Source organism: Meleagris gallopavo, chromosome 4 (assembly GCF_905368555.1).
Source record: "Meleagris gallopavo chromosome 4, MGAL_WU_HG_1.1, whole genome shotgun sequence".
NCBI lineage: Eukaryota > Metazoa > Chordata > Aves > Galliformes > Phasianidae > Meleagris > Meleagris gallopavo.
Window position 1 is genome coordinate 60,673,754 of NC_139407.1, and position 17,954 is coordinate 60,691,707.

The 17,954-nt window shown below is 36.7% G+C and overlaps 1 protein-coding gene across 6 annotated transcripts in view; it reads right to left on the reverse strand.

Moving 5' to 3' along the window:
- Window positions 1-4,239: 4,239 nt before the first annotated feature.
- Window positions 4,240-17,954, reverse strand: part of ACOX3 (acyl-CoA oxidase 3, pristanoyl) — a 34,917-nt gene continuing 21,202 nt past the window's right edge. For 5 of the 6 annotated variants that reach the window (XM_010710495.4, XM_085223542.1, XM_085223541.1 and 2 more), the window contains 9 exons: window positions 17,825-17,947; window positions 16,252-16,372; window positions 15,432-15,551; window positions 14,679-14,792; window positions 13,936-14,051; window positions 11,064-11,238; window positions 10,524-10,591; window positions 9,856-9,942; window positions 4,240-5,308 (listed from right to left, as the gene is read on the reverse strand). In XM_010710495.4, coding sequence (XP_010708797.1) covers window positions 5,189-5,308; window positions 9,856-9,942; window positions 10,524-10,591; window positions 11,064-11,238; window positions 13,936-14,051; window positions 14,679-14,792; window positions 15,432-15,551; window positions 16,252-16,372; window positions 17,825-17,947 — 1,044 coding nt within the window. In that variant the 3' untranslated portion in view covers window positions 4,240-5,188. The other variant, XM_085223543.1, reaches the window with a different exon arrangement.

Here is a 17,954-nt window from a genome sequence, read left to right on the forward strand (position 1 = left end):
TTAATAAAAGTGAATTTACATATACTTCCAGCTCACTTAGGAAAATAATAAGCAGTAGCAGATCTAGAATTATCCTTGATAATGTCCCTATACAGCAACACAGTGATTTCCTCCCTGATGACTGTCAGTTAGAATGTCTTTAATCCAACTTACGTGCGCTACTCATATATGGAATTCTGATTTTTTTTAAACACAATGTGATGTGACACTAACTATAGTGCCTTAGAGGTGTGTATGTACATTGCATATTAAATTTATTAAAAATATATATTAAAATAAAATATATTAAAAAATATATATTATATATTTAAAAAAAAAAAGAGTTTGAAGACAACTAGAAACTTTTCTAAGAATGAAATCAGTTTTGTCCAACAAAGTCTATTTTGTATGAACTTTTGAATTGATATTTACTGTATTGCTATATATATTGTATTGCTATAACTAGAGCTCTGTGTTGGTCCTTACCCAGGCTATTTTCTAACTCCGTGTTACCTCTCTGTGGCATACACCTCGCAATCAACTGTCCCTCTAAACAAAATCATCATGAATTGAGGCATCTTCTCTATCAAGTAACTTGCTACTTATAGATATTTTTTGCAGAAAAGGAGGAATAACAATGGATATTTTATGATTTGGCAAAAAGTGGGTTTATAGCAAAACTATGAATGCAGAGAAGATAACAGGTAGGTGACACGAGCTGGGAAGGGCACCCTTGGGAGGAAGGAAGAGCGTGGGCCAATGGGGGATGATCTACCACTGACTCATCTTTGCAGTCTTCTGCACATCTCAGCAGATACTGGATACTGAAGTTTATGTCAGTAAATCTCTTTCAGGAAATCCACTGGAAGTTGTTCTAGCCACACACCCACTGGCCTATTCTTTAACAAACACAGTGAAGGAAGTTGTGATAGAAGCCGCATTTGTTCAAGAGATTCATGCTGTGGAAATAGTGAACAAGTACAGCCCCTACTACAAAATTCTGAGAGAGAAAAAGGCAGAGTAGCCAGCAAAATTGTTGCTTTCATCAAACATTACAGCTATCTATCTTTCTGCCTTGGAAAGGAAATGATGTGAAATGTTCTGCTTGTTTTTGATAAACTGGTGGCCTGACTTGCTTGGGGAAGAAGGAAGCTTGATGCTTCTGTTTCCCCCGACACTTTTGTGGGCAGCCTGCTGTGATCATGGCTGACCTTCCCTTGGCTGGATCCATCTGCCTCAGATTATAGCATCACATGGTTGCCTCAAGCTGTGATCTCCCCTTTGCTCACAGTTCTGCTCAGGCCAGTGAACCGAGCTAAAATGATCCGGAGCCTTACTCTGATCTCAGGCTAATGAGAGTCAGGAATAACAACACACTACCAAAACTTGGGGAGTTCAGTTCTCCAAGACGAAGCATGGGCTCTGGGATGTTCATGCATCTGATAGCAGTATGTATTAGTATTAAATCACCACTCAGATTTGAAAACACATTAGGTCAGAAAAGAAAATACACGAATAATGGCAAACGGCATGGAAACTTACCATACTGCAGAGCACAAGATAAAACATTTACTACTGTGGGAATGAGGATTACAGATAGAAACAGCAGCATGTGTCCATGCCTCTGTGCAGACAACAAGCACCTGTGGAAAGCTGCATCTACAGATCTGCAGCTCTGAAGCTGGTATGATTCCATCTGACTCCGTAGTCACCACTTCTGACACCACTGCTACTACAAAATGTGATGTGAAACTATGTCTATTTATGTATCGTGCCACATCAGCAAGGGTGGAGTGTGCATTCGGTGTCCTATTGCACATGAACAGTTTGCTTTTTACCGATATGAAACAACATTTTTGGTTTAGTTGAGTCACATTAGCACAAAAATCACAACACAGAGGAAACCAGTTTGAAATACTCTGGGTGTGCAGGATGCTTGACAAAGTCACAAGGAAGAGAAATGCCATCTCCAGGAGACAAGCTACAATGGGCACAGCAAAAGCTGTAGTTCAGGGCTCCTTTAGGCATCTGCTAGGCTTCGGCTTTCTGGCAACAGACTTAGCTGCCTGCCTTCATGTGGCAGCTTGAAAGAACAGATTCCCATAGCCAAATTGTTCTGGATTGAAGCTATTTGACAGCCTTTGACCCAGCCCCCTAACCAAGTTAAAATGTTACATCCAATATTATCTGGCATTTGAACTGGGAAGGAAAAGACTTTTCTGTTCAGCCAGAGGTCTCTTATTTAATGTCCTATAAAGGGAACAAACTGCATATAATAATGACATCTTGTGGTAGGTGTTGAATTATTGGCCTATGACTTGGAAGAGAATTGAATGCCAAATTTCATTACATCTTTCTTTATCCATGCTGCAATTCAGCAAGTTCACACAGTTTCATCTGGTCTGAAAGAGCTGATATAGGAGACCTCTAGAACCTCTGGATTATTGTTGACTTCAGAGGAAAAGGATATTTTTCTTATCTGGTTTTGTTGGCCTGGATTAATATACAAATCAGAAATTCATAGTAATCACTGATTAAAGAATGTTTTTCCAGATATTCATGTAAAATATATTAAGCCTTTGATAATTATTCAGCTCACAGAACAAGCCTGCCTCTTGCTGCAGTGTGGCTTTGTACTGGATGTGAGTAAATGCAGATAGCCTTTGCTGGCAGCATATAAAGCCCAGCAGCTGCTGACCACCTGGCTTGCAAAGTCCCTGCGTGGGGGTACACAGATGTGGGGTGTTACAAAGAGCAGCTCCCTATGGTTTCCTTGTACACCTGCTTCACTTTTACTTATTCCAGCTTTGGCACTTTGTCATCCAGAGTGTGGTAAAAGGTTCAGGTGGCCAACTCCTTCCATGAACTGTATGGATGGATATTCAAGGACTCTGTTGAAACTCTCAATTTGATGCAAGCTGTGTGAAAGACTTGCACAGTTCATATTAGTGTCCATAAGCATCACATTTTACTGAGTATGCAATTCTAGCTGCCCATAATCATATTGTTGCTGATGACCTCCCTGCAGTGCTTGCTCCAGTCAAAGTTAGGAGCTTTTCAGCACATTTCCCTGTCACCCTGTACAGCCCTTATCAGCACAGAGGGGTTCAGCTTTCATCAGGTGTTGTGGTACTGACTATATAACAGTCATAAATAAAAGTAGCAGGAACTGCTTAGGGATATATTTCTACAGAGGCGATATGATTCTTTCTCCTGTTGTGTTTTGTGGACTCACTGTGTCTTCAGTTCAGTTCTCACTGTGTCTTCAGTTCAGTTCTACAACAGCACAGCTGATTTCTCACTTTTTTGGATTAAGAAAATGTATCAAGTGCTCTTTTTCTTCTGGGCTACAAAGGTCTCACAAATAGACTTCTAGCCAGTACGTGAGGTTTTTATACAGCTCTGCTACTTTATTTTCCTTCTTCCCAGCCATGTGGAAAGAGGCAGGAAGAGACTGTCACAAAGAGCTCAGATTTGATGGTGAAATTGCTCATGAGTAACACTGTTGAATAATGCTGCTGATTAGTCCATAATAGAGAATGTGGAGCAGCAGATCAATGCTGCTGGTCTCCCCATTTTCAGCAGTGGGGCATCTCTTCCCCCTTTTGCCCCTTGTCAGAAATCCAGGTGTTCACACTGGATACTGGCAGGATGTGCTCTGCCTGCTTCCATCAAGTCTGCACAAACTCAAGTAGACACTTGCTGGATTTCCCAGAGATATAGAAAAACGGTGAAGATAACGACTCCACGATTCTATAAAATCGAATTTAGCTGCAGTGATCTATTTTTTTTTTTTTTTCCATTGGAAGATGCCACCTATTGGACATTCTTAGAAAAACAAAACATTTCAGAGAAATCAGCATCTCGAGGTACTCTGAGAAACGATAACACTTTCCTTCCAATTCATTCTCCATCAAAGAACTGCTGCCTTAGCTCTGTGAATTTGGATGGAATTGCAGAAGTCTCTACAGAACTACCTGATCACACTGTGCAAATACTTACTTACAAACTCTCAAATACTGACACTTTAAAACTCCATAAAGAGTCTGATTCTGCTCTAGTGGACTTCAGCACTCAAGTAACTCACACTTGTTTAACAGCCCAAGCCAAAAGTTAGCCAGAATTAATCATAAATAATACTCAAATAACAAATGATAAATATTCTCCTTGGATTGATATCTTTGTTTACTAAAAAAAGGAAAATAGAATTTAGGTAAAACAACCACATCTCTTCATAGACATAATAAAGGAAAATAGGAACCAGTTTTTCATAGCATATATTAAATATATTTCACAGCATAAAATATTCAAATTTTCAAAATTTTGTTAGTCTGTTCCATTTCTGAAGAAAAGTATAACAGTTAAAATTATTTTAGACTTCGCATAGCTGAAAGAGAAAAATCCCAATACATTCAGTAATGCCTATCACTGTCATGTGTTCTTGTAACACCATATTTATTACAATCCATCTGAGTATATTCTGACCCAAAACATAGGTGCAATTTCTGTTTGTCACCGTATCCCAAGCTTGACATTAGTTCTGCAGTAGTGAAAATGTTACAATCAGCAAAGAACATAAACAAGATTTTTTTGTTTGTACTATCTTACATTTTAAAATGTATGCATGAGTCACGTTCAATTACTTGTATGTACACAATTATTCGTTTAACATAGAGCATATGAAGTAAATCAGAAGTGCTTCAAGGACTTAAAGCAGCTGTGGGAAATGATTCCCATCCCCTTCTACAGGTTTCTCACTGTTGGTGTTCTTGATGCCTTTTTCCTTCCAATTCCCTTTCATTTTAATAATATTATCCTAGAATCTTGAAAAAAATACTTTTGTTCAGCTTGCTCATTAACCCTAGTGGAAATGTTAATTATCTAACTTCTGTAATATGCCTGTGAAGACAAGAGAATGATTGGAACATTTTACTTATAGAAACTTTTCAAAGAAATAATCACTATGAATCTTCATTCTTTGCATTTGAGTAAATATGAACAGTCTGCAGATGTGTTGCTCCCTCTCCTGTCATTATTATGTTAAGAGTCCTTGAGACTAGTTGGACTTTATTTCAAAGTTACTTTAAAACTTGGCACTCCTTGATGAAAATCTCTTTCAATGTTTGACACACAGACTCATTTCCTCCTGATGTCTGAAATATGGTAATCATCTCAGGCCAATCCTCCAGCTTCTTTCAAGTTGTTTGGTTTACAGTCTTGAACTCAGCCTTCCTGTAACAGGTTTATTAATACAAAATTCTGCCCACCATGAAGGTCTGCTCAGAGCTTTGTTGCCTTGAAGGATCTCAGCCCACATATTTTTATATAACTGGGAAAAAAAAAAGAAAAAAAAAAGACTAACTTACACAGAAAATAAAACCCGGAAAGTTTCTGAAGTTAGATTATCAAACATACTGGTTAAAATGAGACTGTGTCTGATTTTCTAGATAATGAATGTGAATAATTATGTACAGGTGAGAGTAAAAACAAAGATAAAACTCAAAATTTCCAAGTACTGTGAGAACCAGGTATTTGTGTAAGTCATTTACACCATCCTTGGACTAAGAACAGTAATCCTTATAATTTTTTATTTGCAATTTGACATGAGTTGTATTATCAAAAGTAGACTTCTGTAAGCAAGGTTAAATTAAGCAAATCTTTGTTCTGTCCAAATCTGAAGACTGTGTCTGAAAGCACTCACGCATGTCTGTTTTTACCTTTATTTCAATACATTTCTGAAAAGTAACATAACTTTTCTTCCAGATGTGTGCTGCTCAGGCTGAACATAACAAATTTCTCTCTCATAAGCAGATTGTTAGCTCATCACTCTTCATCAATTTGAAATTTAATGTGGAACAGTTATAAGAAGTACATAAGAAGTCAATTCTGCAAAAATGTGATTTCAGAAATATTTGCAGGTCATAATTCACTTAGGCTTAAAACTTTAAATAACACTATAGAAGGACGATGGTTGTATCTTCAGCAGTAAGGCTGAGCACAGTACAATACCACATTAATGTATGTAGTATAAAAGCAGTCGCTGATACAAAGTGGAAAGCTTCTCACCTACATGAAAAGAGGGCTTGGCCCTATGTATTTGTGGTGATTTAAATAAATATTAACATAAATCATTTAAATATTAAATACATTTTCACTGTGGTTACATTTACTAAATTTAACTATTTCATCCATTCCAAGCTCATTATTTAACAATTTTTAATTAAGTTTGAAATAAACATGGAGATAATATATTTAAGCTGAGATTGTCCAGGCCTCTTTGGCGAAATGTTGTCCAGATTATTGAAGCTCCTTTCAAATAAAATCTGAATTCTTAGTACTAAAAGCTGCCCATTGTAAATTTGGAAACATTTATTCTGCTAATTATCTGTGGCTTGTGGCACAAGTCACTCGAAACTTGTACTAAAATGATTGCATTCATTTTTGATAAGTTGCAGATAGCTGTGAATAGGGAACTAACACTAGATAGGAGACAGGAGTTTAGTTAAGTATCATCTTTGACTGAAGGGCTGGTAGCCTTTTTCAAATTAGAGTTGAAAATATTTGCAAAAGTTAAAAGCCATGGATTCAGAGGCAGTTCAGCAAACCTTCCTGAATTCTACAGAATATGGGTTGGCACTATTCAAAATTACCTTCTCAATATGACTTAATCATTTTGCAAATACTTTAGCAAGTATTTAGTACAGTAGGAAATCAGTAGTGTTTACAGTCCTATCTGCTTGTCTCACACTGTTCAAAGTCTGTACTGCAATTAATGCAGGTAAGGTTCTCCGATGGTTTCAAAAGTCCCAAAATGCTGTGCTGCTGGGCTGAAGATACATGGTTGCTAGAATAAATTGACATCACTCCTTCACAATCAATTTAATAAACTGAAGAAATTCTGTAAGAAGTGTATAAATTGTATTAACTTCAGTGATGTATGTAGAAATAAAGCAGTCCCAAATTCCTAATACTAATCCCTAACATTAATACGTCCCCATGGCTCTTGTATTTGTGGAAGAAATCAATCCAAACTTTTTGTTAGAGTGCACAAAACAACCTAAAGAGAGACAAGTCAAATCCATTACATGATAGCTTTATCAGCTACTGATAAGCAATCTCCAGCTGACTGCTAGAAAGGGCGTAGTATCTTAGGAACAGATTACTGTGTGTTTGCCCCATATTTTATATTCTTGGCTATAGCATCCACAACTTCTGTGTGAGAGAGACTATTAGGTACAAACAGGCTTTTGGCCAGTACAGATATCCTTAGTCTTTGTATGACGTTCCTTCTTTCAGAACTACCTTGGGAGTGTTCATAAATGTAAGCCTCAAAAATCTACAGAAAGGAAAAAAAACTTTCCAGGGATAATTACAGTCCTTTTGTTGAGGTGGCTTGAAATGCAGAGCAAGCCCTTCCTCCTTTATTTGTAGAGACAGGGTTACCAAAGTAATCGCTCTGTTAGGTCAGCGTCTCTTTAACATCTGGGCTGCCTTCTGTATTTCTTGATCACCATGGGAACGGTGATCAACTTTAGACATGAAGATACAGACAAAGAGTATTGAAAAGCACTGTGTACACTTGACTCAGCAATCCTGTCAAACTTCCTGGCAGTCTCCCCAGGCTGTAGTGATTTTCTGCAGGGTCTCTCCATGCTAAACCAAACTGCTGTACTGTGACATCAGTCTCTACATAACAGTTATCCCACAGCTTGGCTTGCTGAATAGGATTGGCCAGTAAGCAATAATTTTGGTTTGCTGAGGCTTTAAATATGTAGGAGAGGAAAAAAAAAAAAAAAAAAGGCAAAAAAAACCCAGAGAGGCACTGTGACCAAGCAAAGCAAATCCATGGTACAACCACATCCTGAATCCTGCTTGTAGCTCTGGTTATGACACCTCTGAAAGGATATGGCAGAACTAGAGGATAGGTTATATACTCAATAAAGTAAGGAGACGTGCTGATAAAACATGTTCTTTTGTATTAAAATCAGATATCCCTATAATAATGCTGGTCCTTGTACTGGCTAGTACCAAACTGCCACATACTGCATGGTATGACACTTGGGAAGCACTTCCTGACAGATAGTTCTTAGATGGTCAAAGCAGAGTAGAACAGTGAGAATAAGGAAGAGTTGCAGACTTCTGTAAATCTATCACAAATGAAGTAAAACAAACAAACCAACCAACTTATTTTTATCTTGAAAAATAATTATATTTTTAAATATTTAAATATAATTGAATAATCGAAAGATCTATCATTAAATGCTCCTTCCTATAGGCTAATAACTAAGCCACAGTAAGTCACTATGCTGAGGTGGAACTCTCCACTAATTTTTTGTGTTCAGGCACTACTAAAAGGCTTAGTTATTGCAGCCCAAACAGAAAATTATTTACTCATAACTGAAGTTCTTCAGAATTATGCATAGTCCACAGTAGAAACATTTCTACCTCAAATACTCCCATTTATACTTTGTTCTCTTCTGTTTTTATGCATTCAGCGTGATTATAGTTTGCCTCTCCTCAAAGGCATGAATATAAAGAGCAAAGTATTGGTGCTACTTTCCAATTTTCCTTCAGTCGTGGAGTCACTGAGAAGAACACAGGAAGGAAGCTGGTATGGCACTTGGGAAGCACTTTCTGACAGGTAGTCAGGAAGCTGGTGTGTGAAAAGTGCATTTTACCAAAGGCACTCTGAGAACTGTTGATGCAAAGGTAGCACTGTACTTTGAGAGCCTGACCAAACACTCTCCATTCTGGTTACTCCAAAGCAGTGTCTTCTTCAAGTGGAGGCCGGTTTCAAAGTCATAAATAAATGGACACTGACTAGGGAACTGCTTGTTCAATGCAACCTATATATCAGAAGTCTCTGCAGTGACAGTTCAGGGAAGATGACAGGATGTTTGCAGTGCTGTTTTGTAAGCACCCTGAACAGTCACGTTCCAAAGAATTACAAATGCTCTGAAAGAACAAGTGCTAATCCTTGATGGATTTACAGGTGTACCCAAGATTAAATCAAATATAGTTTTTCTTTGGGAATCTATATGCACTTTGAACTCCTGAAAATGCATGCAAATAGCCAAAGAGATTTCCCAGAAGACCTTAGGTCAAAGGATTCAGTTCTCCTTCAGTTCAACACTATGAGGAGAAGCTTTGGGCTGAAAGCACAGGTGTTTTGGGAAAAACACTCTGATGATTCAGTTAAAATTCCACAGGTGTGAACCACTCCGATTTCCTCCACTGAAGTTCAAAATATCTACACATTCCTTTGCGAAGTTCTGTGGACTCTAGCATCATTTATGAGATTGTTTGTTTTTGGTAGTTAAGCATGCATTCAGAAGAGTTATGTGTTCTGTGATCAGATTCACAAATTTCCCTAGGTAAAAAAATGGAATTTGGATCTCACTCTTCCGGAGTCCGATAAGTAGAAATCCAAGACAGAACTCTTCTTAGGAACTCAAGACTTTCCTGAGCAGAAAATATGGTTCAGATAAATAACGTTATTACAGGGATACACCTTAAAGCCAAGCAAAGTCATAACGGTCAGTGGCTGAGAGAATTTTGGCTTTAGCATAGGTCGGTGGAATTGCATTGTTTATTGAAAAATAGTACAGAATGGGAAAAAAAAAAAAAAAAGGAAAAAGTAAAGCTACCTAGTACTATTGTTTCAGGACCAGAAGAAGTCAGATATTTGAAACACTGTAGACCAAAGTTTCCCATCTGGAGCAGACAGCAAAAGCCTAGTATCATTATATCACTAGAATAGAAAGTAGGACAAGAGAAAACGAGGAATAAGAAATTTGCTTATGTCCCTTTGTGCACATTCCATTTATGAATAACACAAGAATAAAAGGTATAAATATAAAACGCAAGAAATTTTACCTCCCCACTAGCTTTACCAATAGGAGAGTTGAGAATGAAGTCAGGAGGAGCAAAGACATCAACAAGGGCAACTGCATCATCTTTCAACTGTTTAAAAGGAAAAGACACACATTTGGCAACTTCTGCAGTAGTCTGTGATTACCTGTGATTATCAGAGCAGCATAAAGATTACTTTCATAAAGTACCTTAAGAGAAATCCACAATAAGACAACACAATTTACTTTGCTCTTTTTTTTTGCTGTAATTGTCAAAAAGAAGCTATACTTTAAATGTTTTCTTCCTTTGCTTAGGAGTTTTAAAGCATATTTTAACCAATATTGTACTGTTTTTACACATTAAAAGTGTAGTCTTAAAAGCTTTTTTGTTGACAAAACCAATTCATGAGTTAATACAATAGTGAAATAAATAGAAGTGAATCACAATATTTTGCAGTCTTTCCAATGGCAACAAATTAAATATCATTATTTTTTAAGTTATATTATTTCTCAGTTTCTAGTAAAAAAAATAGGACTTGATTTAAGGTTACTAATCTTCTCTTACGTGAAATTATTCAGAAACTTTGAGTCAATAACCTCCTAATTAACTCTTCCAAGTATGGAAAAAATGGTATGTCTCTTTCATATACTATATTGTTATTTAAGCACAAGAAACAATATTGAAATACTTACCCTGCTACAAAGCTCTAGAATAGCATTTTGAATAAATCTACCAGCTTGTTCACCTGAAACATAGCCACCTGCAAATATATTCACAATAACATTTTCAAAGAAGCTTACAGCAATTAAGATTACACTGATAAAACCCTTTTACTAAGGAGTTTATCCATCCAATATTTGAGAGATTGAACAGATGCTCCTATGTAATTGCATGTACTGCCTTTGTTAACGAGATAACTGCAAAACCATTAGGTTAAGAAATCTGGATCCTCTGTTTTTGCCCCATGCACTCAATCACAACAAAATTTGTGAGTCCTTTATCATCTCTAATATAAAAGAGAGTATTCTGGGTTAACTTCTAGCTCCAGATCCTTGCTCCTGAAATTTTTGTCCAGAATGAATGTTTTAAATTATATGGGCAATAAGAAAATGCTATAGTCTAAATCTTAATAATGTATCCCTCCCCTTGCTAAAATACAACACGGGAAAAAGTCTCTAATCTTAGGGCTATTATAAAATGACATGAACAATGTCGTCAGGGAGTTGTCTCACCTTGATAGAGCACAGCCAGATGTTTACTTAAAGACCAAAGTCCATACAGAGCACAGAGATTTTTAAGCACTGGTTGCAGAGTAGATGGTATGTTGGGATCATGAGTGTAGTCATGGTATCTTTGTAAGACTGTTTGTTCAACAAAAGCAATGGCTAATGATCGACAGAAATACACCTTAGGAAAAAGCAGAAAAGGATATTGAGCAATGGATACAAGGAAACAATTCCCAGCTGCTGCAAAATAGTGTTTCTGTGATGACATCAGTGGAGATTTGTTGACTTAGATCTGCTGATACAATTTGAGATTAAATAAAGTCTAAAAAGAAACTCCAGGAGTAAAGCCTTTCCACAATTTCTTTGCAAAGTTTAGTCATAAAATGCCATATGAAATGCCCCTAAGAAATGAGATCCTAATTTTCCACTGTTTTCCATTTCCATTCTCTTATCAATCCAAAGGGAGCACATACTGTACACCTAAAACATGTGTTTTGGCAGTGCTTGTTGCACCCAGACTGAACAGGAGCAAGTAGCTACATTAGAGGGAAGACCATGAAAAATCAGATCTGCTAAGTTCATGGTCATTAATAAACCTACGTAACTCTAGAATAACAAAAGTAGGTTTATCTAGGAATTTATAAAGATGTAATGGGTTCAGTAAGCCCTTGAAAACTTACTACAGTTCATTTAGTAAAATCTGATCATGTTAGCGTGAGTGGATTCAGTGCAGTATGTTTTAAAAGAACTATCCAACTAATCCTTGCCAACTATCTGATCAGAAAGGCAAGTCAACACTTCACAGTCACTATTAATATCAAGTATATAACCTTAAGTGACTGTACTCACATAAAAAGACTTGTCTACTTTTATATACTTCACCCTAAGGTATGATGGTGTATGTCCTATGATGAAATAGACTGATGACTGAAAACATACTACTTGATGAACAGAAGTGGATTATAGAATAGTTGTTGTGGCTGATTGTTGCACTGATATGAAGTGATGTTTGTTTTTAGCTCATTTGTTCACTTTGTATCAGTTAGAATTATTCAATTACTTTTCCTTTTTTTAATTAAAAAATACTTGCATCATCTTTACATTTAAATTCATTGTTAGATTTTAAAAGGAATGTTCCAAAGATCACTGTCTCTTTCTTGATAACAGTACACTGGCATACTTGCACTCAATCTCAGATGCAAGTGTGAATTGCAAATATTTACTCCCTGCAAGCTTAGGGATAACTTCCCCCTTACTAGATGAACTTATTTATATCAGAACATTGCAATATGAATTCTCTGATGAGACTGAGGTAGGTCTCAATATTCCAAACAAATCATTAAGAATTAATTCCACATTCTTCTCTCCTACAAATTCTATTTCCTCCTTTACTTTTACTTACATTTCTGTATTATTTCTATCCAGCTCCTGGCTGAAAATAAATAGATCTTCCTACTTTCTTAGGTTGGTAATCTTCCAGCAGTGTGAGACATCATAGAGAAGTAATATAAAGCACTTTTTCCTTTCTGCCTTGGGACATAGGTTAGGAATCTCCTCTAGATCTACCATACCAAGAGAAAACACTATATATTTCTTAGTCAGCCACTGGGCAGAGAAGTGTTTCTTCATGCTCAGAAATTTTAAAATCAAATATGATTTAAAGCACAGCTTGGAAATCGTTCTTGAATGTTTTTGAGGTATGTTGTTTAAAATAACAAATCCTCTTGTCCTGGAGACAAATTGTAGGAAGAAAAGAAAACCTAATGACCTGGGCTGTATCAAAGCCTATCTGAGAAGCAGCTGTGTGCCTATATTTCTTTACATTTTAGCACAATGAACATAAAAGAGAAGTGAGGTGAATAACATTATACTGCTGTGCAGACCATCTTCTGTAACATGCTGACTCTGGCATTAGCCTTAAAAGAGTTGGCCAGGTGACAAGTAATCAGATTTGAATTTCTGGAACTCATTTTGCCTTCAACCAGAAGGCAACTCTCATTCTGAATTTGACCCCAAAGGGCACGTCTAATAGTCTGCTTCCAGGGCTAAAATAGGAAGGGCTTCCTCCACCATTGGTTTTATAGATACCATCCCTTTTTGAAGGCAGGTTGGTTTTTTATAGGTGAAGAGCTGAATATTCCTTCCCACTGCTTTTAATGAGCTTTGCAGGCAAAGGTGAACCACACTGCCCATCTTCAGGGAACAGATTTCTCTATTCAGTGACAAATGGCAAGTTTTCTTTTCTTGGATACAAGCCAGTTTCTCATGAAGGTAACAGAAGAATTTGGGGACTTCAGGGATATAAACTGAAATTTGGAGTTAAGTCACTACTAGCTGTTAAAACTCTCTGGTGAGAGAGTGGATCTGCTATTTGTAGACTGTCACTGTTTCCTTTTCAGGTTCCAATGCTGTCAGTCTGGTATCTTTCATGAGTACTTTGCACTATAGAAATTGGAGATGGAAAGGACCTATTAGGTCATCTAGTTTACCTACCTGCCAGAGCAAGATTCTTTCCTACAGTATGTATTTGGCCACAAGAGCAGATGGAGATGTAATAATCAGATGCCGCAGTAGATTTAATAGAAGTAGATTTAGTTTTCAGAAGTTGTGATACCATACTTACATACACCACCCAGCATATGCCTGCAACTTTTCTGAAAGGAAATATATCTTGGAAAACTTCTGCTGACCATAACTGTCCTCTTTCTATCATGTTCAGTACAATGCAAATGGACAGGAATTAGATATTATTAATTAGATGATTTGCTGTCTTGTGCTTGAGGAAATTTTACTTAATGACACAAGATAAAAAACAACAGGATATGGCAAATGTGAATGAAAATAAGCAAGTAAAATAGGAAAGCTGAATAAGCACTACCTGACAGTTGTTTTTTGCCTCAAAATCACTGTGCCCAGACTGCTTCTCCTTTCTCAGCTTTAGGTCACTTTCTCGGAGCAAGTAGCAAACCAGCCATTTATATGCTGCTAAAGGAGCTGTGCAAAAGAGAAGAAAGCCAAAATTCTTAACATTGACACTTAAAATGCTAGAATTCACATGCAGGTTCTATTGCAGTCTCATTTGTTATCTGAGATGAAATGTGAAGGTTTTGTTAATTAATCCATTAATGTAACACTTTGCCTATTACTGCAGCTGGAATAAATAAATGCTGAGTAAGATAGATTGTAAGGATAAAGTGATGACATATCATTCCTGTCCATACACTAGTTCTAACTGAACTATAGCAAAAAGACAAGGTATATACACAGTTCAGTTTTGACACCAGTATTTTCTGATTTCATGAAATTTTTTACCTTGTTATATTCTCTCCTACATTAAGACTTAGGTCTACATGGTACTTAATCTCTTCTGAAAATACAAAAGTAGAAGAAAGTCTACATTTTGTGAGCCTACCCCTTCACTTGAAAACAACAGTATACTGGCAAAAAGCCTAGATCACAAATGCTATTCTAGAATGTTATTTTAAAATGATATACATTTTAATACATTTAATACAAAGAAAGTCATCAAATAGTAATGTGACAAATACCTAATAATCTCAAATCTCTGAGTCTGAAAGGAATTTAAGATCTACTATGAGTTGAACAACACCAAAAGGCTACCTGAGGAGTCCATGCAATCGTCAACACTATTGGCTTTGAATTTCCAGCCAATGATATGATGGTAGTCTTGAAGAAAGTTTATTGTTCCAAGAGGAGATTCAAAAGGCACTTTATCTGAAAAAACAAAGAAAATAAAAACGACTTACAAGAAAATAAATCAGACTCTTTCAAACTAAAAGCCCACTATAAAGCCATGCATCCTCTTGATAGGTCACATGCAATTAAGACACAATACTCATTTTATTATGACCTAATCCAGGCCAATGAGAATTGGTGGACAAGTGCTGAAGAAACTGACAACTCTGCCTATGAGCCTCGTAAGATTCAATTCCTATCTCTAACTTTTCTAGACAGTGAAAAACATTGCTAGGAAACTAAAACAAAATCATTTATCTACAGAACTACAAAATGTACTGACAGAGGAAACTGCTACAAAGTCAGGTGATATGACTTTCAGCAGTATTAGTAGTAGTTTCACTGAACTAAACTGCACTTCTCAAGAAATAAGATATTACTTGACATAATTAGGGATGGCTAAACATCTCGCTAGCTTCTGCCAGACTTTTTTTGACATTTCTTGCAGCACATTTCTGTGTATTTGCGAATGTATCATATGATGGAGTCTGCAGCACATTATTTATGCTCTACAAAATGATTAAATGACTATCAGTTGCTTTCAGTTGGAAAATACCTCTTAATTCCGTTATTTACTCACTGCTGAGTCCAACACATGATTCCAGAATCAAAACTTACTTCTAATGCAATTCATCCAGCTCATTAAGTAGTTGCTGGTTTGCTGAAGCAGGACATTGTTATCTCCCTCATATGTGCAGTTTGGATCATTATCATTCCGGATTTCACCCAGACGATTCACTTTAAAAAAAGAAAGTGCATATTTTAATACATTGTTATACATCAATGGAAACTATGAGGGACTAAATAACTATTCTGTGACAAAATGTAATATAGTTGTCTGTTCCTGTATGTACAGACATTCTTACCAACATATGAGCATGGAATTTCACTGTTTAGTTTGTGAAAATGAATATATTGTGAAGAATATATTTAGAAAAGTGTGGCATTCATCTTAGAAGGGGAATTCTCCTCAGTAAAATCTGCATCTTTATTTTCGGAACTAAGACTGATTCAAACAGACCATTATTCTGTCCAAGTGCTGGTGCAGATACTGCACAGGTTTAGTCCTTTTTTTTTTTTTTTTTTGGTACTGTCAGGTATAAAATAAATGTTAAAATACAGATATGAGGGAAAAAGCCCTTTTTAAACACAGGTTTAGACTTGATATTAGGAAGAAATTCTTTACTGTGAGGGTGGTGAGACACTGGAACAGGTTATCCAGACAGGTTGTGAATGCCCCCTCTCTGGAAGCATTCAAGGCCAGGCTGGATAGGGCTATGAGCAACCTAGTCTAGTAGGTGGTGTCCCTGCCTTTAGCAGGGGGGTTGGAACTAGATGATCTTAATGGTCTCTTCCAACCCGAACTATTCTATGACTCTCTGAAGAACAGTCAAATTACATGTGAATGTAAAGGTGCATGCAGTAGTTTGTGACTTACTGGCAAGGTAACCATGTCCTCCACAAGCTTCTCGACACTCCTGGGCTGCCTGCTGAGCAGTCCAAGAAGACAGTGGTTTGCTGGCAGCAGATAAGGCATGAATCTCACGTCCCAAATCAGCCTTTGTGAAAATCGAGTTACAAGTCAGTAATAATTTTTCTAGATCTATGTAAGTGCATTTTTTTCCTTTTGCTTTCCCCCAGAGTAACCTGCCACAAAAGCTTTTGGATACTAACATTCTCATATCGGACAGGAAACATTTGTGCCAGGCAATGGTCATATGGGTAGGTGGCTGGGATGTGCTAATTGACATGGCATTGCATGGGACTACTCTCTGATTACCTCCCAGAGATGGAGTGGCAGGTGGTTGAAGGTAGCATGTCCAGAGGAAGCTTCTGCCTCCCTGTGATATAAACAATCCTTTTCTCTCAGGTCAACAAGGGGATATTTACATTATTTACTGCCTTCCATGGTCTTCATTGATCTTTTAAGCACCACTTTTGCCAAGAATTTGAAAATTGTAATGATCCCCCCCAAAGTTCCAGAGAATTACTGTACCCTGCATTTTTACTACTAATGATGGCCTTCCTTTGAAAGAATGCTTGGAAATTCCACACTACAGAGAGTTTCTGGAGATGCTGGGTTAATACTATGAAAGATAATTTGAGAGCAATTCTCCATTTTTGTTTGTTTCTTTCCCTTTTATCCCCTCTAGAACAGGATTCATAAGGATTAAATTGTTAAAATTGGCAAGAATCAGATTTTTTCTACTGCAATATGTCTCTGAAGGCCAGTATTTTGCCTAACAGCAGTGAATGCACTGGAGATCTCTAGAGATAAAATATTAAACAATCAAGTAACATTAAACAATCAAATAGACTCTTCTTCTGTTAGAATACCTAACCACTAGCATAGAAATCCATCACAGACCTTATTTTAGCAGGAAAAATATGAATGTTTAAATTATCTTAGCAATACACAGCCACTGTGTATGCCCTAACAGTTAAAACTGTCAAGATTTAAATACATGTATATAATTTATATGCTAAAAAAATTCATTCTGGAGTTGTTTTGGCTGAGAATCAGTCCTTGCACAGAGACCAATAGATCAAACTACTTCATTTATGAAGGGGTAACTTCTGATGGACTGAGTGTGGCTGAGAAATTCAGCATTAAGACTCAAAAATCTTAATGTTTTTCTCCAAAAGAGTATTTCCTAATGCTTGCATATGAATTGCAAATTCAAGCCAGACTTACATAGTCTGTGCAGTAATTAAGAGTAGCGTAATTTCAGAAAGTTTTTGATAAATAGCTTCTACAGGACCGTATTCACAACAGTCATAAACTGAATTTACACTATCATATAATTACAATAAACAGTTCTGCACTCCATTAAAATTCATTTGGGTGCTCTTCCAAATGCAGCTTTATCCATCACTTTGCATTACCATATTTCTGAGATGTTACTCTTGATTGTAAAATGACCTAAGAGTTCTAAGTAGGTCCTTCACTTAAGAGTTTCCAATCTGTTGTAATAAGAACTCAACTAAGAGGAAATGTGTAAATATCTCACCTGTCTCTGACTCTTTTGCTTTGTCAACAAGCCTGCATAAAATTCCACAAAGTTCTCAAACAGTGATTTGGAGAAATAATCTAAGGCATATGCAGCAGCCAGATATGGAAGAAGACGCCATTGCTGGAAT